This window comes from Stomoxys calcitrans, chromosome 5, assembly GCF_963082655.1.
Source record: "Stomoxys calcitrans chromosome 5, idStoCalc2.1, whole genome shotgun sequence".
NCBI classification, from domain to species: Eukaryota; Metazoa; Arthropoda; class Insecta; order Diptera; family Muscidae; genus Stomoxys; species Stomoxys calcitrans.
In genome coordinates this window covers 51,340,941-51,363,625 of record NC_081556.1, presented here as the reverse complement: position 1 = coordinate 51,363,625, position 22,685 = coordinate 51,340,941, and the positions used below count along the sequence as shown (strand labels likewise).

The 22,685-nt window shown below is 39.0% G+C and overlaps 1 protein-coding gene across 4 annotated transcripts in view; it reads left to right on the top strand.

Moving 5' to 3' along the window:
• The window catches only part of LOC106095738 (protein pangolin, isoforms A/H/I/S), a 42,635-nt gene that overhangs the window by 5,100 nt on the left and 14,850 nt on the right, over positions 1-22,685 (top strand). Inside the window, exon 2 of one of the 4 annotated variants that reach the window (XM_013263067.2) lies at positions 5,874-12,886. The exons of the other annotated variants lie outside the window; for them this stretch is intronic. Coding sequence (XP_013118521.2) covers positions 5,874-6,781 — 908 coding nt within the window. The 3' untranslated portion in view covers positions 6,782-12,886. Of the gene's footprint in view, positions 1-5,873; positions 12,887-22,685 lie in introns of those variants that run through there. 4 annotated transcript variants of the gene reach the window in all.

Sequence of the window (22,685 nt, the reverse complement as noted above, 5' to 3'; positions counted from 1 at the left end):
TGCATCAGGAGGGAATAACCACAGCTAAAAAAATGTTTACTGATGTTCTCGCCTGGTTCCGAACCCAGGCGTTCAGCGTTTTAGGCGGATTTGGCTGCTTGAGCTTTTAGGAAGCGCAATTATTATCCAATTTGACAATTATTATCCGCAATTATTATTCGATTTCGACTTCCATCAAATATGGCAAGTATGTTCCGGTTCATAACCTTATATAGCTCCCATATAAACCAATTTTCTGATTTGATTTTTTAAAGCTTTAAAGGGCGCAATTATTATTAGATTTGGCTAAAATTGAGCAAGTATATTTTTTTTGACTTCCAAGAACCTCGTTTAGTATGATCCAAATCGGTTCATAAGTTCCCCACGGAAAATGAGATAGGTTCCAAACCTGTCAAGGGATAGGTCTTCTGGTGATAAGGACCGGTACCAGGGGACGAAAACCCTTACATGGAAAAAACCTATCACTTTTATCAGAGTTTGTCGCTCGAGGTGACGAATTGCCACCATTCTAACACCGGAGGATAGGTCCTGGGACAGTTCGAAAAGGACGAGTACACTTTGCAAGTATTTTTAAGAGAGATAACATTAGTTAGCAAATATATTTAACGGATAAGCAATTTTTAACATTAATTAAGCGACTTTAAAAAATAAGAGTCATAAGTTATGACAAATGAAACTTTTCATTCCCTTTAGGATATGTCCGGTGACAGGTAACTAATTCTTCAGTTTAGTACCGGTATATTTGGGGCAACTGACTACACATTTCCCGTTGGGTTCGCCCGATTTGGCTGAATTTGTGCAAGTAGAGTTTCGTTATGACTTCCTCGCTTAGTATGATTAAAATCGGTTCATAACTTGATATAGCTGCCATATAAACGGATCACCCCATTTGACTTCTGAGGTCGCAATTTTTATCCGTTTTACTTCTAAAAGCCATGTCAAGTACATATTATAACAGCCCATATCTTGAAGAAGATAAGTTCGGCCGGGCTTTGGATACCCACCCACCCGTCATAATCCGGTGAAAAATGCATAATTTATCGATTTGTACCAAATTCGACACTGATATTGAGTTTTCTAATAAGTAAAAGTTATTGTACAATTTTGCAGAACAAAATATTGTTTTTTTTGGTAGCCATATCCAAATATAGATCAATCTGAACCATATACGACACAGATGTCAAAAACCCTAACATAAGTCACTGTGGCAAATCTGAGTGAAATCGTATTATAAATGTGCCTTTTATCGGGCCAAGACTTAAATTCCAGAGATCGGTTTATATGAAGAAGGATGTCGAAGGCCCTAACACAACTCACTGTCCCAAAATTTCGGCGCAATCGGACAGTAAGTAGACCTATTATGGATCCAATACCTTAAATCGGGAGATCGGGCTGTATGGCAGCTATATCAAATTCTGAACTGATCTGGGCCAAAATGCAGAAAGTTGTTGAAGAGCCTAACGCAACTCAATGTCCCAAATTTCGGCGAAATCGGACAATAAATGCGCCTTTCATGGGCCCAAAACCTTATATCGAGAGATTGGTCTATATGGCAGCTATATCAAAATCTAGACCGATCTTAGCCAAATTGGAGAATAATGTTAAACGGCCTAACACAACTCACTGTCCCAAATTTCGGCAAAATCGGATTATAAATGCGACTTATGGGCCCAAGACCTTAAATCGAGTGATCGGTCTATATGACAGCTGTATCCAAATCTAGACCGATCTGAGCCATATTGCAGAAAGATGTCGGGGGCCTACCTTAACTCACTGTTCCAAATTTCGACGGGAGTGAAATTTTTTCTATGCTGGGCGGAATGGCTTGCAATCTCAATCCTGCTTCGGCCATTCCGACCCCTTATCCTTTAGCCATGCTCCGATCCGGGCCGCTCCGAATCCCTGGTGGAGGGTATATAAGATTGGGCCTGGCCGAATTTAAGTCGCTTTAACTTGAAGGTGTTACAAATGGAATGACGACATTAGTATGACGTATTCCGCCGTCCTATGGCGTATACCGCCGTCTTATGGTGGGTTTTTAATATGATATATCGGTTATAACTACGACATATCGATTTTGGATAGGTTGACGTTCCATTAAGTGTGTTGAAATTTGATTAAAGCTTGCACTCAAACATCGATTTTTTAATTTTTTGCCAAATTAATGCGAAGAAAATCTTCCATATTACGAATCCCATTACCGAAAAATAGGTAATAAAAATCATTTGGAAGCAGCGAGAATTTCGAGGAAATCAAAAGTATTTCAAAATATTGCAAATATTTCCCAGGAAATGAGAAATGCCAGAAAAATCCTTACTCATCTCTGATGTCCGGCGTTTTTAAAAATTGTGCTAAAAGAGGCAGCTTACACTTAACAATAACATTTTTGAAGGCTTAAAGAAATACGGCCCAGCCGTTTTCTAGCCTATCTAGAACAAAAAAACTTACAAACAAACACATTCTTTTTTTATACATTTAAGTAAATTTCTTTTTTTATGCAACTAGATAGATTTTTAAGCTTTAGACAATTTATTGTTGCTCTATATAGAATATGGAATGCAAACAGAAATGTATTAGAAATTTTTAAATATTAATTTCAATATAAGACTTTTAAGATATTAATTAAACAAAAATTCTGCCTTTTCCGTTTGTTAGTGCCCAAGAGTAATTTTTCATCTTTCATTAGCACACCATTGAATAAATCGAAGTCGAAACTTTCTACGAATTTGGTTTCTCATCAAGATCCATAACACATATCAAGATTCAGTATTACGAGGGAACGCCGGAAAAACTTACTTATTTGAAAGGTCAAAAAGACTAGTACTTCAGTTATTTAATTTATTTTTTATGCAGTCTTGAAAATGACATCGGGTAAATGACGGCCCCCATAGCGCATACACTGATTAAGTCGATATTTGAAATTCGTGTCCACCCTTTGCAGCATATCAACCGGTATGTGCGGCAAAGGCGTCGCGAATGTTGTTATTGAGTTGTTCTTGAGGACCGCAGCAACAAAGCATGTTTTGCCTGTTGACGCAGCCGGAAATGTAAGTGAGCCTCGTCACTGGAAAAACTACCGCGTTTTCTGGCAGGTTTTCAATCAGCATTTCACATGCATTTTGACGCGCAAAAAAAAATTGAGTTCAGTTAATTCGTGCACAACAGCCAATTTATAGAGATGACATTTTTGAATGTTAACAGAATGATAGAGAATTCGTCGAACAGTGGTGTCAGAAATTCCCTAGGAGCCGGGGAGAAAGCACAATAGACTGGCTAACTCTTTCGATATTTTCCGTAGTTCTGATGGTCCATTGAAGTCCATTTTTGGGTTTAGTGACACTTCCATATTCCCGAAATGAGTTAATCCACGACAGAATCGAATTAAGGCCTGGAACGAGTCTGTGAGAAGGGATTTCAAAGCGTGCGTGGAAGGCACGTTGCGTAGCAACAAATTAGCGACCGTTAGAAAACAAGCTTTCAACGGCGAAGGCCCGCTGCTCTTTATACCAGAAAATTATGGTACATAACTGGAGGGAGAAACAAACTTGGGGATTTCCCCCCTCCAGATTTGAAATAAATAAGTTTTTCTGGCGCACACTATATATAAAACCCTAGACCCTCCCGGAACGAGATGATTGTGAGTACAACACGGATTGGAACTTTGAGCTCCGATTTGTGTGTTGTTCATCGTCATCACGAGAAGCTCAGCTGGAAGCTACCGGACGCGTCTACAGTTTGCGGATAGTGGAATGCAGTCGCATCGAGGGGAGAGAGACAATCAGCGGTATCGAGGGGAGAGTCTAAGTAAGACGCCGGGCGGCACCAACTCATGTTTAAATAGTGATAGCCTATGAAACTCGATATGACAAGGCGTGTTATTGGCACCTTTAAATAATCGATGACCTCGACATATCAATTTCCGACCATACAAAGAATATATATTCTTGGTCGTCGTAAAATTCTGAGACGATGCCCGTCGGTCAGTCCATCCGCATTTACTATCAGTTTTTGCTGAAATTTCATACAATGCGTTTTTTAGACCTCACAATATCCTTGCCATATATGGTTCCGATCGGACTATATTAAAGTATAGCTGTCATATAGACCGATCTTCCGATACAATTTATTTACGCTGAAATTTGAAACATTGAGTTGCACTTACTACACCTTAATTGGTTATGACAGAACATGTGTCCCATTAGCCAAAACAACAATAGCGTTCCAAGCGCCTTGATCTTCTGCGCTCCTTCTAATATCTTCAACGTCAAGTGTCGAGATGTATTTCACAACTTGATCCATTGGACTTTTGGTTCTCTCAGTGTACCACCGTTATAGCCTTCAAAATACCTCTTCTTCATTCTGACAGCTTCACCTAGCCAACGCCACCGTTGTATAACAACACAGGTTGATGTTGTTGTAGCAGTGTGTTGTACACTGAGGCAGCAGCCTATTTCAAAATTGGTGTCATTTATTTTGGTTAAGGCTATGCCGATGTAGATAAAGTTGCTAGCTCTCTGAAAGTTGTGATTTCTAACTTTCTTAATTATCTTTATCTGTTCGGGTGTACAAGACGTTGTGAGAATTGATGGTATTAATTTTTGTCTTATCTCCATTTACTGCCAGACCCTCTTTCACTGATTCTCTTTAAATATTTTCAAAGGCTGTAGTTACCATTCCGGTGACCGACCCATGATATCGATGTCGCCGGCATAGATGAGTGGCATGTGTTCTCTTATGAGTAGTGTGCCATATCTATTCACATCTGCATAATCTTTCCTTGCAGGATATTAGTAAAAATATCACACGATAAGCTGTCTGATTAAAGCTACTCTGCATGTCTGCCAGTCCGTTCGTCTGTGTTTCCGTATCATAAAAGGCGGTGTAGCCTTTTATGATACGGAAATATAGCTGCCAAAGTGACTGGTCTGAAAGCCAAAAGAAGAGCATTTATACCCGTTTTGTTGAAATTTGAAGCAGAGTGTTGGATTGAGCCTCCCGATATTCAGACCGAATATGGTCTAGATCGGACCCTATTTAATATAGCTGCCGTATAGACCGATCTTCCTGTATAAGGTCTTAAGGCAATAACAGGCTGGTACTAAACCTGGTCAATCCCAAGTCAGCCGGTTGTACGTACCGGATTGACCCGATGAAGTCCTTCATCGGCAAGGGCTGCCGCCTCACTGTACAATACACTGCTACAACAACAACTAAACCTGGTACTAAACTAAACCAAATATAATCAAACCGAACCACATTGGAACGATTTCCCTGTATAGGGTCTTAAGGCGCGTTACAAAGTTCGGCAAGCCCGAACTTAATACGTTTTTACTTGTTTATTTAGTAGACTAATCAGATTTGAACTATATCGGACAAAGAGGTCAAAATAGGGCTATCATGAAATCAAATGGAATAATCGGTTTATATTGGGGATATATATCTTTTTATTGGCCTATTTAGTGTAGTTGTTGTAAGACATAAGTTTTTGGGTATCAAATTTTCCGAAAAATTGTTCATAATTTGTAACTTCTGAAGGCCGACTTCGTTTGGCGGTTATGGTGATATCGACAGGCCAACGGACATGGCTAGATAGACTTCCAATGTAAAGACGATATATGTGTATACGTTAGACCAATACTTCCAGGTTTTATAAACTTAATAGCGAAATAAGCACACCCCTATTCTATGGTGGTGGGTATAACTATGAGGAGACATTTTACACATTTAAATGTAACAATTGTTGCACCCCATCTAAAATCAAAAACTCAAAATTTTGTCTGATGTTTTCGGATAAGAAATGAACCCTGACAAAACAAAAAAACTCTTTTTTTTATTTGCTTTGCCATAAAACCCACATTAACTTGCTTTTCCAGCTAAAATGCCTTCGCAAAGGCGGAATGCCATTGGCTTTTCATCACCATCGAGATCGTCCCGATCGAGTCGTAGCAGAGATCGTAGCAATTCTCCCGACTCTGTCGAAAGAAGGGGACGTCGTGGCGGCACCTCATTAACTGGTGTCTCAAAGAAGCATATGCGAAGATGGCCCTGCATGATATGCCGAAAGGATCATCGCCTAGCAACATGTGACAAATACAAAGAACTAACCACTCACGAGCGTCTGGAATTTGTGCGTAAGCTACAATACTGTGTCAACTGCTTGGCCGTATCGCACACCATACCCTTTTGTAATTCACCAAAAACTTGCATCAAATGCCACAAACGTCATCATAGCTCATTGCATCATTTGGAGGAATTTAAACCGTTAGAGAAACCCGTGGAAAAGCCAGCATTGCTGACCCCTCCACCACCACCCATATTTCGCAAACAAGTTGTTATACCCACAGTGCGTTTGGCTCTAGTCTACAATGGTATTCGCCGCATTGTTCGGGCCCTGATTAACCCATCTCAGCCCTTTACCACGATTTCGGAGACCATTGTGAAACAGTGCAAATTGTCAACAACCAAAATCGATGGAAAATCCATGAGTACCATAAAAATTGGTACCGTTCAGGATCTAAATTGGATGCTAGATGTACAGGCTCTTATAACAGATGTATTACCCTTACGACCATATCCCCAAGACTTGAAAGTATCATTGCCATTTGACAGCTTAGTGCTGGCTGACCCAGACTTTTATGTCTCAGATGAAGTGCATATAGTGTTGGCAGCCGATGTTTTTCCAAAAATTATAGCCGATGGTCTTGTGCCGCATGAAAGCGGTGATATAGTTGCACAGGGTTCAATATTTGGTTGGACCTTGACGGGTATTGTCTCTGTTTGAGTCGAAGCAGCAAATCAACACAAAAACACACACTAGCACACATACACACACACACACACGAGTGAATAATATTGATAAAAAATAAACATGCGATAGCATGGATTTTAAAGTCAGCATTTACATGGGGGGTATCTGGACCTTAGTATTCCAAAAGTATTCCATATTAATATTTAAGTATTATAATGTATTTTCTAAGTAAGCTCTTGTTGTTTTAATAGTTGTCACACACAAACAAATGTTAATTGCAATGCCCTCCTCCTAACTGCTGACTATAAAACTCTACCCATAGAATTTACTTAAATACCTACACAGTATATGAATTGATTAGAAGGGCTCGCCTATATTTTTAGAGGTTTAGCTCGCACAAATCCTTTTCTGTTCCATCGACGATAACAATTTTAATATAATCTCAATCTTGAAGAAAACATCTCCTCATTTCAAAGCAAGCATGTTTTGATTGGATCAATAATATTGTTATACTTAGTATATACTCACACTATTTGTTGGCAATCTAATTGCATCCCAGTTAGTTTTCAGCTATTTAATATGCAATCAAATCGAGAGTTCCTTATATGGAAGATTTTTTGTATGTCATCAAATTGTCTTATTATTTACATTCCAATAACAAGTCCTTTAACATGTGTATAACACATACAACGGTTTATTTCCATTTATGCTGTGCTTTTACCAGGCAAGCCCACCATTAAATATATCACCATATAGCTTATCAGTCCCGGGCTTCATAATACGAATTTTTTTTTATTATTAAGTTTTTTATTATAAATTTTTTTATTATTAATTTTTTTATTATTAATTTTTTTCTGGTTGATTACCTGGTACAAAGTCAATGCGGAGAACAGAGATCTCCAAATTAGGGTGAAGGGATAGTGCAGTAAAGCAAACCTTCGAAAGGGTTTGTTACTCCTATGCCAACATTCTTTGTATGGGCTTGTACATAGTTAACCTCCAGCAAAGATGAAATATTTTATGCTGGACTTCGCGATACATTCAATATTTTCGATATTATTAATAATAAATATCGATTGTATCGATACTATCGTTTATTTCCCATTACTTGTTTTCAAACGCAAATGAGGAACAAAATTCAGTAGATCGATTTATATGAAGACAAATCAATGCGCAGACCGCAGTTGAAAGCCCAATCGGATGAAATTTGCGCCCTCTATGGGCGCAATGTGTCTTATAGGATACTTTCAGTGCCGGAACGCATATTTTTGGTCAATTCAAAAAAAAAAAAAAAATTGAACTTTGCCGATAGTATCGATAGGAAAAATATCAATCGATATTCAGACAAAAAAATAAAATACCGATACTATTGAAAGTGCCATCGATATTTTGCCAGCTCTACAGTATAATATAGTTCTCCAATAATTTTCTTTAAATATTATATAGAACATGTTAAATCGCGCTAATTTCGGCTGTGCCGTGTTTTAAATATCCTCCAACATTGCTCGCTCATTTTTATTTATAAGTATAAATTAAAAGCTTTGTCATACCTGATAGGAATTGCAATTAAAATGTCATGTGCTCGGAAGTTTTTTGGTAGGAGGTCAAGGATAGGCAAAAGGACATCCGAAATTGTCAACCGCTTCAATCGTAGAGAAATAGAAAAATATGTAAAAAACTATAAAAGCCGACAAAGAGGCCAAAAGAATTCTCACCGACTTAAGGGCCGCCCAGTCAGCCACCCCATACCCTTGCAGAATTCCAAAATAACTGGGAGTTCAAAATACTGTAAATAGCTCAATGAATAGAAGAGGTATTCGCCCATAATCCTACGCCTTCTCCCTGTCATCGCGGGGCACTGGCACAGCAGATGCTGGACGATGTTGATTTTTCTCGAGCTGGGGAGGCGTGACCTTGGATTGAAGGTCACTAAAATGGGGATAGGTACGCGAAGACGAGTATTTCTGCAGGGTCTGGGAGGATAAGGGTAATCGTCTATTCCTCATCCTCTCAGACCCTGCAGAAATCCTCATCTTCGCGAGCCTACAATGCAAGGTCACGCCTCTCCAGCTCGAGAAAAATCAACATCGTCGTTCCGTAGAACCATCGCATTGGTAACTCTGCAGCCTACAATGCTAGCCAACGCCGAGCATATTCCTCATAGTAGAAATAATAATCCCACACAGCCAACATAAAGGAGGGTTCACCATTGGCGTCGCACAAACCTGCCCAGCTTTTCAGCCACTTTGTTACTCGCCATCCCTTAATGACTCGGAACCCATCACAATCTGACAGTAGCCCCCAAACGTCCGAGACGCTCTCTCCGTCTTCCGAAATTCTCGACCTCACCTGATCCGCAGCCAAGGCCTTCAGCGTTGCACAACTGTCCACATAAATCGTGACAGTCCAAGAGGGCCGTTACTCCTGACTCAGGATTACATACAAGGCTTTGATGAACGTCAACACCTCTACTCAAGGAGAGGTCCAATCCAGCTTGTACCCATACGTGTAGACCCCAAATGGGGATGCCCCCAGACCAAAGCTCCCTCCTCGGAAAGACAATCTTCTGGTTGCCATCGAAGAAGAATCCGCCCGGCACTTAGTGCTTCGCGTCGCCAATGTCACGTAGTCGTCCCATACCAGCGGCCTTCCGCAGAACAAACGAATGTCCGAAATCCAAAGAATACGAGTATGGTGCTCTGACTCCCTCAGTTTGAGGACAGTCTTCAACGCCTCGCACTCCATGCACAAAGGTTTTAAATCAAGTTCGCATTCAGCGTTGCTCTTGGAGCACTTCTCCTCGTCCCCGTTATCACCACCGCCGCAATACCCTGCATCATCTTCAATATACCACGAGGACACCTTTCCGAAAGCCAGGCGCCACACCAGGCACCCATAAGTACGGATCGGTCGAAGCACAGCAGTGTAAATCCAGTGGACTGTACTCGACCCAACTCCCCAACTCCTGCCCACCAAATTGTGACAAGAGTAGAGATAATTTAGCCCCCGTTTGACTGTCTCCTTAACGTTTCTTCTCCAGTTTTATTTCTGGTCAGGAATAACGTCTAAGTATTTAGCTTCTTGAGGGGACGGCAATTCCACTCCATCAAGGACCGGTCCCCTGAACTCGCCATATATCCCCCTTCTCTTGAACAACAACAGCTCTGTTTTTCTAAGGTTTATGCCCACCATTGTCTCACGCTCATCTCAACTGATTTCTCAGCGCGCCCTGAAGTAGAAACAAAAAACCACCGCCACTCAAAATGTTTAATCGCGCCAGGTTCGGCTGGGCCGTACCTTAAAAATCTCCCAACATAGCTCGCAATTATTAAGTTCTTTGGATGATCTTTATTTATAAGCATACATTTTCCGTATCTGACAGGAATTGCAATTAAAATGTCATGTCAGGAAGGTTTGAGGGTGGTGGTCAAGGATAGGTTAGGCTAAAGGACACGCCTGGCAACCATAGTTGCCAACCGCCTCACTCATAGACCTCTGGTCTATGGTGTTCGTTCTACAAAAAAAAACCAAAACCAGAAGAGCGAAACGAAACGGAAGCCATTAGAAAAATATGAATACAATTATAAAAGCCGACATAGAGACCGAAAGCAGTCTCACCTACTAGAGGGCCGCCCCGTCAGCCATCCCATACCCTTGCAGAATTCCAGAATGACACGGGGGTCGAAATACTGTAGGGAACCACCCATAATCCTAAGCTTTCCCCATCATCGCGGGCTACTGGCATAGAAAATGCTCAATGGTCTACTCCTCATCCTCACAGACCCTTTAGCGACCTATAAGCCAAGGTTACGCCTTCGCAGCTCGAGAAAAATCAACATCCCCGTTCCGTAGAACTTCCGCTTGGCCAGCCAACGCCGAACATATTTGTCATAGTTGGACTACACCATCTCAAACAGCCAACTTGGAGGAGGGTTCGCCATTGGCGTCGCACTCCCAGGATCCATCCGCTATCCAAACCTTGCCAGCCCGTCAGCCGCTTCGTTACTCGCCATCCCTTGAGGGCCCGTAACCCAGCACAATCTGACACCAGCCCGCAAAACGTCCAAGACGTTCCTTGCATCTCCCGACAAGCCTCAACCTCACGTGACCCGCAGCCAGGACCTTCAAAGCTATTTACATAAATCGTGACATTCGTAGAGGGCCGCCACTCCTGACTCAGGATCACATTTAAGGCTTTTAAGATCGTGAAAACCTCTGCTGAAGAACACTGCATCCATTCAGAAGTCTATGTGACTCCCTAATTCCTAAGAAATCAACAAAAAACCGTGCTCGTGGCCCCAATCCAGCTTAGACCCATGGTTGTAGACACTCAAAATGAGGACGTCATCAGCTTAGGCAACCACTCTCACTATTTCCTACCTGATTATTCCATTGATAACCAGCCAAAAGAAAATACTTTCCCCAATGTTGTCGTTGTGGCAGTGTGTTGTACACTGAGGCGGCAACTCTTGCCGATGAATAACTCCATCGGGTCAATCCGGTACATACAACCTGCTGGGGATTGACCTCCCACAGTAAACCAATGCTTTGGCATTACTTCGATAAAACAGATGCAGCAGCTTTACATTGTAGACGGGAATAAGCGCCAATATAGGTAATGTGTGATATCAGGAACCACGTGACAACTCATTGCCCAGCCAATCGTACTCATTAAAACAACAGATTACTCTGGAATCTTCTTAGTTTAACTGTTTCAAATCTGATTACAGACATTTGGCAAACTGTTTTTGGATAAATCATACTTTATTACCGCAAAATTGAAGACGTTGAAACCAAGTTCCTTTTTGCCTGAGTGTTTTGGCCGATCTGACAATATAACTTGTAGAGCCCACAATGGGAGATTCTCAGTGTAAAAAAGGCAGTACATCCCCTTCTTTCGTTACTTTGTTGTATTGCCTTTTAGATCATCAAGACTTACTACCGTTGCCCCGTCTATCTCTTTCGATTATATAAAGCTACGCTTCAAAAATAATTTTAAGATAGGTTGGGATGATCTCATTCTGCTCATTTTTAAAGCGTTTTTCTATTTGAATTTACATTATTCAAGCGTTCTTTGATTGATTATGGAAAATTTATCGACTTCTAATGCTTTTACCCTGGAATTAGTCCCTATTTAAGCTTTTAAGGACAGTCGTGATTTTCGTTGTTTTTAATAGAGAATTTATTTACATTTTTTTGGCTTTTGATTACAGAAATTCGTAACTTTTATAGTGGAAAGACAACGCTCAAATGTGTAAAAATGAGCAAATGTATTGAATCAAAAGTTTTTTTTTAAAGTGGTGGTGGGAAATAAAGCTCGAAATAACCGGGTTTTTGTATAGCTTTAAAGTTGTCAGTACAAATATCATAGAAAATTTGTTAAACTTCCAACCAATTTACACTCTCTAACTACACTACATTTGTATGAAGTGTGCCATATAGCCAGATTTTAATTATTTTTAAGTTTTTCTTCTATTTTTGATAAATTGATTTTGAGCGAAAATAACCAACAACATAATATACACTAAGTTACATTTGGTTTTGAGTGAATTAAATTTTTTTGTTTTAATTATTATATATATTGAATTTTTTTTTGTTATAATAATACATGTGGTTCTAAATGCTAATGGTTTTGCAGCACACATTTAAATTCAAACATATCCTTGGAACAGAATTGGTATTTGAAGGCTATTTACATTTTAAACTTTAACAATAATCGTAGATATAACAAAGACACAGTCTAAATATCCGTATATGATCATAGATTTTATTGTTCTTTTAAAATATAACTTGCAACTTATATACAAGTACATACATGTATATGAAAGTTAAAACATGTTTTATTATTGTCACAAAAAAAAAAAATGATATGCATCCTCAGGTAAGTTAAGATACTTAATTTTTTGTAAGTAATAACCCATAATGAGTTGCGACATTCATATACATACTGGCAAACATACCAGAAACCCAAAAGATTTGATTACGCAATTCGAAGTTTGCCGTACCCATTAATATACAATAAAGAACTGGGACAAAATCTGTCTGTCCGTGCAGAGAGTTTTTTGTCCACAGGCAGGTTAAATCCAAAGATGGCCGAAATTCTTCTTACCAAAAACCATCAACAAATAAAAACCACAAATCCCTTCTAATTAGGGATGAACACCCTGAACGGACACAAATACCGATCAGGACAGTATTCGGCTCAAACTAGACGTATTAGGACGATTGGAATTCGAATCAAACATCCGCTATACCCTAAACTCCACAGGAGGACATGTAGACTCATAAGATTAAAATACAAAAATGAAACCGTGTTATAGGAAAAAAGTAAGAGCGTGGTAAGTTCGACCGGGCCGCATTTTATATACCCTCCACCATGGGTTGCATTTGTCGAGTTCTTTGCGCGGTATCTCTTTTTAGGTAAACAATGCTTTAAGCAAACAATTGAATGCTGAACATTGAAGAAGTCATTGTGTTATATTTCAGTCCATTCGGATAAGGATTACGCCTTGTAGGGGCTCAAGAAGCAAAATCGAGAGATCGGTTTATATGGGAGCTGTATCAAGCTATTGATCGATTCACACCATATTAGACACGTGTGTTAAAAATCATGAGAGAAGCCGATGTACAAAATTTCTGCCAAATCGGACGACAATTGCGCCCTCTAGAGGCTCAAGAAATCAAGATCCCAGATCGGTTTATATGGCAGCTATATAAGGTTATGCACCGATTTGCACCATACTTAACACAGTGGTTGGAAGTTATAACAGAACACCTCATGCAGCCAAATCGGATAAGAATTGTGCCCTCTAGCGGCTCAAGAAGTCAAGATCCAAGATCGGTTTGTATGGCAGCTATATCAGGTTATTATCCGATTTAAACCGTACTTAGCGAAGTGGTTGGAAGTGACACCAAAATACCACGTGCAAATGACAGCCAAATCGGACAAGAAGTGCGCCATCTAAAAGCTGAAGAATTCAAGACCAAAGATCGGTTTATATGGCAGCTATATCAGGTTATGAACCGATTTGAACCAGTGAGCGTGCTTTCGACAGACAGACGGACGGACATAGCTAGATCGACTTAAAATGTTATGACGATTAAAAATATATATATACTTTATGGGGTCTTAGACGCATATTTCGAGGTGTTACAAACAGAATGACGAAATTAGTATACCCCCATCCTATGGTGGAGGGTATAAAAATGCCTAACACTTAAACTTCCCAAGGAAACATGTAAACCGATTGTCCAAATTCAAATTGAATTCAAATTTAATATTTTTTGGAAGTAGAATATGAATCTGGCATTTAAAAACGGGTGTAATCTGTCTGGGGAACCGCCCTTACACGAAAACTAAGCAAACATGCATCCCCAAACCTCTGAAATGCAAATTTTTGTTACTTTATATGAGAAGGAAAAAAACTTGACATACGTCGATTTTTGAAATCGTTGCAACTCTTTTATTTGCAGTTGTATCCGCCTGAAAGTCAAGGCAAGGTGCATCTGACATTTGTCTTCTAGAATAAATAAAAAATGCTACCAAAATTTTTTGTTTCTTTACTGGAGAAAGAAAAAGCTTGACTTAGGTCCTTTTTTGAAATTGTGTAAATACGTTCTTTGCAATTGTATCGAATTGAGATTCTGACATTTGTTTTCCAGAATAACTCAAATTTTGGCAAAATCGAGTTAGGCCCTTTTTATATTAAGCCATCGATTGTGTAGGTTGGTCTGGAAGGAGCAGTAGGCTATATAATTTGATAATATCAGAAGGGTGCGGACACTCCCCCTTACTCGGAAAGTAACTGGGACAGCATGGGCCTTAAATGAAAGGCAGCAGAGCATGAATTTGATGTTTTTGTTGTTGTAGCCACATTTTCATGTGGAGGTGGTGATCCTCGTCAAGCTCCTACAGGTGAGCAAGCTCGTTCCGGTCCAAAGGACCGAATGCCGCGGGAACAGTGTGGTTATTTAAAAGTCGTCAATAACCCGCCTTGTCATATCGAGCATAATAGGCACTCAGTTTTTGTGCAAGAGCCAGAGCCGCCCGGCCTCTCACTGAGACTCCGCTCGATACGGCCGATTGTTCGCGAGTGCCGTTGCAGCTAAATGAAAGATATTCAGAAGTAAATTACTAATATGATACTAAAAATGAGGTTTAAAAGTGATAGGGCGCCGCCTCATGGCTATATGGATTACAAATAAAAGTTATTTGGTTTTTTCTTGAAATTTTCTCTGATGTTTAACTTATTTTTTTGGATATCTGAAGGGGGCGAACCCTACCACTTATTGTAATTTTGAAAAATGCTGGATCCCGAAAATGGATCGCGGGATTCGAGTTTGTACTCTTATATTTAACCTAAAAATATAAAATTGGTATCCAAATTTTGGGTACCTGGAGGACCGCCTCTCTCCTAAAACCAGCAAACGGGATATGTGGGAATCATGACAATATGGGACTCAAATGAAAACGAATAGGATATTCAATTTTTGGTCAAAGTGTTTGTGGTCCGCCCCATTCTAGAAACTTCCCAAACCGGACATATTTAACGACCATGGCAATATGGGGCTTAATTGAAATGTCTTTGGGAGTAAAGCATGAATTTGATATCAACATTCGGGATCAAGTGTGTATGGGACGTCCTACCCCCATAACACACCGCATATATGACGTATTTGCTAACCTTGGCAATTTGAGGTTCACATAGAAAGTATTTGAGAATGGAGCACGATGCACGATAGGTGACCACCCCACCCTCTAAATACCCCCCAAACCGGACATATTTACCGACTATGGTAATAATAAATGGTTTAAGAGCCAGGTGTTTGGGGGACGCCTTATACCATGAAACTTTCCTAAGCCGGACATTTTTACCGACCATGTCAATATGTGGCCCCAGTGAAAGGTATTTAGGAGTAGAGAACGAATTTTATATCCACATTCGAGCCGAACAATTTGCGAGGACGTCCCACTCCCAAAATCCTCATGGGAATATTGGGCTCAAATAAAGGATTTTAAGAATTGAGCACATCAAACATCCAAAATGATTGGAGAGCTACCGTCGCACTATGGCGCGGATGGAGTAAACAGAAAAAATCAAAAAAGTCAGATTTTTACTTTAGGAGATCCGGCCATTCAAAGTCGACTTTTTAGATTTTCAAAAAAAAAATTAAGTAAATTTTTAAGGTATTTAAGTCCGATTTCAAGTGTTATATCTCGAAAACTAGTTAAGGAATTGTAATTTATTATTTTGTCTATGGTACGATATACTTAATGAGTGTAGAATAATCAAAACAAAAAAAGCAACCCTTTAACATAAATGAAAAAAGTTTAGCTTCCCGCAGTTGCCCAATTTTTTTAGAGGCACAAAATTTAAAAAAATTTTTTTGGTGGATATGCCTCACAGTCGAAAAATCCTTGGAATAATTATATAACATTTGAACGGATAAGAATATCTACACGAAACTACACACGATGAAGGTGGATATGGTTTCCAATAATTATTCAATAATCATTTGGAGACCCTAGTAGGTCCAGGGGGTGACAAGGAGCGTGAATGTAGGTCACCTCTAGCGTTTCAAATTTCGAAGTGCTGCTAAATAGATATTTATAGGCCGATCGTTATGATTCCTTTTGCAGAAGATAGAAGATATCTGGAATATCATTACATTTTATGAGATATTGGAGTTACAGAAATTTTGTTTGAAGATTGAAATTGTGACTCTATTTCCAATTGCAAATCTGATTATACCATTGGTAAGGTTACAAAATTTAACGTATAATACAAAAAATTGATAAAGTTTGCCCTTTCCTAATAAAAGTTATATACTTTACAACTCCAAGTCTAGATTGGGCAAAATAATTTTAGAATGTTCGCAACTCCCACTTTGTGACCATTTGTCATACGTTGCCCTTCTGTCCCGATCGTATCTTATCCATATATTCCACCACTTCTTTAATTGCAATGATCTCCGCTAGATACACACTACAGTGGTCCGGGAACCTTACCGATATGACCAGTCCTAGTTCTTCAGAGTACACCCCAAATTCCACCTGGTCGTCTAAATTGTAATCATCCCTATAGAAGTCTATGTAACTTCAATTATTAGCTCCAGTCGATTCTATTAGGAATAGTGGTACAATACTTTTTATCAAAAAACTGCTTAGGCAATATGTAATCCATACTGCCTGGATCATCGGGCATGGTATCAGCGATAACACAGTGTCCGTAGCCGCCGCTTGAGCTAAAATATAGCTTCCTTAGCCTTACAGCAGCGATCGCAGGAATTTGTCTAACCACAATGTTCAAAGGCATAAGGTGTAGCATTAAATTCAGTGCATCAGTTGGTGCCGTCTAATGTCAGTGCGGCTGTGATCCACAAATAACCCATCCTTTGGATCCGACTGAGTATTAAACAGTAGGTGGGCTTTCGAAGTGCCTTCCACCAGACCACAACACTATAATGCATTACAGGTTTGACAACTGCGGTATATTCCCGGTGCATGACACGTGGTTTAAATCCTAACATTCCCCAATGCTTTCTTGCAGATGTATAGCCTTTCTTGCCCTTTTCAAAATGTTTGATTTGAAGTTCAATTTCCTGTCCAGCAAAACACCCAGGCATTTTGCGCTTTCAGCAAATGAAATATTCTCTCCCAAGGAGACAGGTACCACTGTGAGTAACTTGTATCTGCTGCTGAAAAGAACCGATTCTGACTTAGAAGGATTTACGCCTAGACCACTTCGCTGTCGCACCTAGAGTTTCCGGAAGTATATCTAAGAGTGCTGGGAAACTTTTACATAATCGCGTCACTAACGTCATCCCAGCACGGGAAGCTGTGAACACCACATTGGTTGGAATATTAAGACTCGGTCTGTGTGGTGTTCTCGGGAAGCTTAGCTGGGAGCTACCGGGCGTGTCCACAGGTTGCGGATGGTAGAATGCTCTATACGGAGTAGCCGCAATGGCAGTCGCGGACAATCAGCGGTATCGAGCGGAGAGTCTCAGTGTGAGGCCGGGCGGCACCGGCTCTTGCACAATAGTGAGTGCCTATGATGCTTTATACCCAATGACCATCCAGTTTCCGCGGCGATCGGTCATTTAGAACGGAAGGAGCTTCCTCATCTACAGGAGATTGACGAGGATGGCCACCTCCACATGAAAATGTGGCTACAATAACAACAACAACCAACCAACGTCATCAGTAATCGTGACCACTTTTAAGCCTTTTTCTTGTAGAGACAATAAAATACAGTCGAAATTGGTCAAGTGAAGAGCTAAAAATACACCAATTTGGTTTCACTTATCCGTAATTTTCAGTTTAGCGTAGTTCGGATAAGTGAAATTAGTTTTCAGTTAAGCGAATTTTATCGATGAAGCGAATTTTTAAAATTCCAGATGTTTTCCTATAGAAATAACCTTTTTACTTATGCCAATTCAGTTTTATATATAAACGGAATTTGGGATATAAAAACTTTTTCAGTTTCACTTAAGCGGGATTTTCACTAAATCGTAGTACAGGTAAGCGGTTTCGATTGTATTGTTAATGGCTTTATTTCAAAGTAGAGAAGACAGTACGTCTCCTGGAGGAGTTCCTCTGCTGGCTCATCTTTTTAGATCTACAGATCCCGAGCCTGCCGTAATGCATCTTTTAGTAAGTAAGTGAATAATAAACTTTCTTACGGTAGTGTTGATGCCTAGAAACTCCAGTTCCTTCTTGATTGATGTCGGTTTCACATTATTAAATCCCCTTCAATGTCAAGAAATGCCACAATTGTATATTTACTGTCAAGAACCCTCTTTGTAGACGACTATTTCGTGAAGGGCTGTTTAAGTGGACTTACCCCTTACTGCGATCTCCAGGGATCTTTGCTCTAAGTTATGTTTCTACCAACCTCTCTAGAGTCTTCAGAATAAGGTATGACTGACTAATAGGACGAAAACTGAGACTAAAGGCGATGGGCATATTCGAGGCGACGGTAAGAAACCCGGATGTATTAGAAGAGGTTTCCGATTGGAAACCTGAGATGACACTTAAGGTCGAGTGCGAGACACTGCTGCCAGCGGCACAGTCTTTGATTGACGGAACTCGAGTATTTCCATCTGGGAGATCCTGCTATGCAGTTGGGAGATCCTGCTATACAGATCAAAGCTAGAGGACAGAGTGGGCCTGGGTTACATTGAGAACCCAAGGGCTGAAATCTGTTTTGGACTGCCCGTCCATAATACGATCCTGCAGACAAAAATCCGGGCGATCAAGGTGTGTGAACATCTTTACGGACATTAAACTGGGCATCAGGCAATAACAATAAGGGTGTAATGTCACGAACAGTCTTGGAGTGTAAGAAGGAGATTCACGCCTTCTCTGAGGATGGCAAAATCCGCATCTTTTGGGTGCAGAGTCGCAGCGGAGTAAGGGGGAATGATTTTCTCCCCAGGATTCGAATCCAGGCATTCAGCGTCATAGGCGGACATGCTAACATTTTCTTTTTCAAAGTTACTTTTTTAGTATTTAGAACGCACGACAAGCACATTACTGACTTAAGTGTATGTCCATAGTGGCATGGGGCGAATTAATATCCGTACCCTCTTTTTAACCTAACCTAATAGGACGAAAATGTCTAGCTTTCGTGTGGTACGGTTTTCCTGCTTTCTGAATGTAAATGGCCTTTGTGTCTCTCCATCACCCAGGTACAACGTCATATAAAATCATCTAAGATGAAAAATAACTTGGCTGGCGATTACTATGCTCAAATCGTTGTACATATACTCGATTAAATAAACATGATTATTTTGGGAGTTTACAAATACTTACTCACATTTTTTAAACTATACTAGAATCAGACAGTTCTCATTGTTATGAGAGACGTCTCCCTTAAGTTAATTAACAAAAAATAAGGATCGAACCACCTGTAGTCATATGTTTTCAAAATGTGCTATACGTCAAATATTGATGGATTAATAAGTGAAAGTTTATAAAACTTTTGCTGACATTTAGTAGTTATTTGTCTTTTCAAAAATTTAATTTTGATTTTTTTGAGAAACTTTTATCGAAAGTTTGCCTATCTTTGGCGAGCTATTGATAATACGCATATACAGTCGTTTCCAAAGGATGACTAGCCGCACGAAGAAAATTGCCATTCGATGTACTGAATGAAATTCTACATAGTCCCACTGGATACCGAGGTCAGTGCTGCTAGGTCTTTTTCACAAAATTTTTTTGTTTTCTTTATTGAATGAAAATTAAAATATTTTATTCTTTACTTTACTATTAGAAATTGTTTTAAATGTATTTTCCACAATTTATTAACATAGTTTTTGAAATATGTACTCCATATTTCTCACTTCCATGCAACCATCTTTTTGCAGACCTCACTCGCTCACTCCATGGCAACAAATCACGATTGACGGCATTCTGTTTTGTTCGTGACCTACTGTCGCTGTTATTGCATGCCATGCCGCTCTTGGGCTTGAGTATAGTTGCAGTTTTGATGGCCTGTTGTCTGTTAGTTTATGGGTACCGCATGGCCTAACAGGACAATGGTACGCTGCTAAGGATGTCAAGGGTTCATTCAATTCGGCATATTAAATGAACACATTGGACGAAGATTTTTTTGAAATCTGTACATTTAGGTACTAAAACATACAAAATGGTACTTTATTTCCCGATTGAGCTAGATCTCTTAATAAGTAGTATATATATCGGGCGAATGGAAGATTTTTTTTAAATTAGGTACTAGGAACCTAAAACGTACAATGGCACTTTTTTTGCAGATTGAGCTCCAACTGTCAAAATCGGGATACAGTTGCACCTTTACGGTATCTATCGAGCAACTGGATTTTTTTGAAATTCGTACACTTGGTTATTTAAACGTACAAAATGGTACTTTATTTACAGATTGATTTTCAAAATTGGGAAACCTTGATAGAACATATCGAGTGATTAGAAGATTTTTTTTTAAAACTCTCAAAATTAGGATACAGATACACATTGATAGTATTTATTGGGCGACAAGAAGATTGTCTACAACGTATTTAAACTTTCTTTACGGAAGATGTATAAAATGTTATACGAAGTTATGACAAAACTTCATAACTTTATAAACTGCGTGACTACATGGGGTTTAGGAAATCTTACACTTAAACAGAGGTACCAATAAAGCAGGGGTAGCGAGGCGACCGGGGGTGGGCTAGTAATTAGACTTAGACTATTTAAATCCACCAGCAGCGATAGACCATGCCTCTTGGTGGGTATTGAACCCACGACACCCAACGCGGCTACCGGGTCGACCTATAGTACGTTTTTAGTGCCTTATTTTGCACTAGTGTCTTAATATATCAGCTATGTATATTATAGATATGTATGCTATGTATCTTCCTAGAGAGATTTTTGAAAATCATATTGGTATCTAGTAGAATTTGATGGCTTCTCTATATTCTGATATGCCGATAGCCCAACAATTTTGGATTTCAGGAACTAATTTATGTCATGGGCTTTAAAATCAAATTTTCTGCACTAAATAATCATCAAAGTGGCTGTGCAATGTTAGAAGCATACCTTCTTGTGACGAACATTGGATCATATCAGGGTACCATTCTTCGAGCGCAGTAAGAAAGGTGAACCACCAACCGGCAATATCTCTAACTCAAAAAGACCATCTAGCATCAGCAACACACAATTCCAAAACCCTGTGAGCAATTTTTGCCGAGTTCATTACGAATTCGGACAGAATCTCTGCACAAGTTTCCGATTCTGGTTCCGTTTTTTTTGCGAAATCGTCACGAAAGTTGTATTAGCGGATTACACGAATTCTGAAAGTTTTGTCAGGGGTAATTCAAATTTAATATCAGAGTTGCGTAACGTATTCTTTAAGAATTCGTAAGAAAACCAGAGAATGGAAACATTTTTTGATTTTTGATCAGAAATTCTAAACAGTTTCGAACGTTCCATCGGAAAATCTGAAAAATTTCTCGTGTTTTGTCAGAATTTTGCCCGAAAAGTTAACTGTGAGCTAAAAAAAACATGCGGAACATATAGTTTGAATATTTTTCGAAATTTTTACTTTTATCTAAAAAAAATCGTAGGAAATTCAGAGTATTTTCGGATGAATGTTATGAAAATAATCAGAAAGTCTCAAAAAAATAATTTTCTGAATATTTAATGACCATTTAGCGAAGAAAGCTTGATTTACTGATTTTGGCATAAAATCGCACCTGCTGCAAAAGAAGTAGGATTATTTCCATAAATTAATTTTTTTAATATAGAAACCTTCAAACGCAACAAGATATTAAGAAGGGTTCCAGAAATCTCACTCCTAAAAATTTTGAGCAATTTTTTCGTTTGATTTTTGGGATATAAAAAATTGCCGACATTCGACAAGCCGACTTTCTACCAAAACATGACGGGAAAGATTTGTTGCAACTGGTTCCAGTTGTCCACTTTACGCCAATCCAAAATTCATTACGATACCTCTTTCCTAAATCGAGCTAAAATTTTTTGAGGCAGCTCTCTTCTTGGGTATTTTTCGTCGTTAATGGGTTAATGCATTTTTTTAAAAACCGAATAGCAGTGTAATTTTTTTTTAAAATATGGAATGTTTGAGATTGTTTTAAATGAAAAGTTATTTTTTTGCTAAAAACTTTTTAATAAAAATAATTCCGAAAGACATACATTTAACAGAAATTTTTCTAAAATATAAATCTATAGGATAATTAACAAAATTTAATTATAAATTATTTTAATTACATTAGCAAAGAAATTACAAATTTTTAAGTCTCGAAAACACAATTAAAACCCATATTAATTTATATCTTAAAATAATTATTTCAAATAAAACCATTTCGTTTTTTTTTTTTTGGAATTCCATAATTCACAATACGGTATTTAAGGCAATTGATACTGAGCTCATAGTGATTAATTGACGAAAATTCTAGT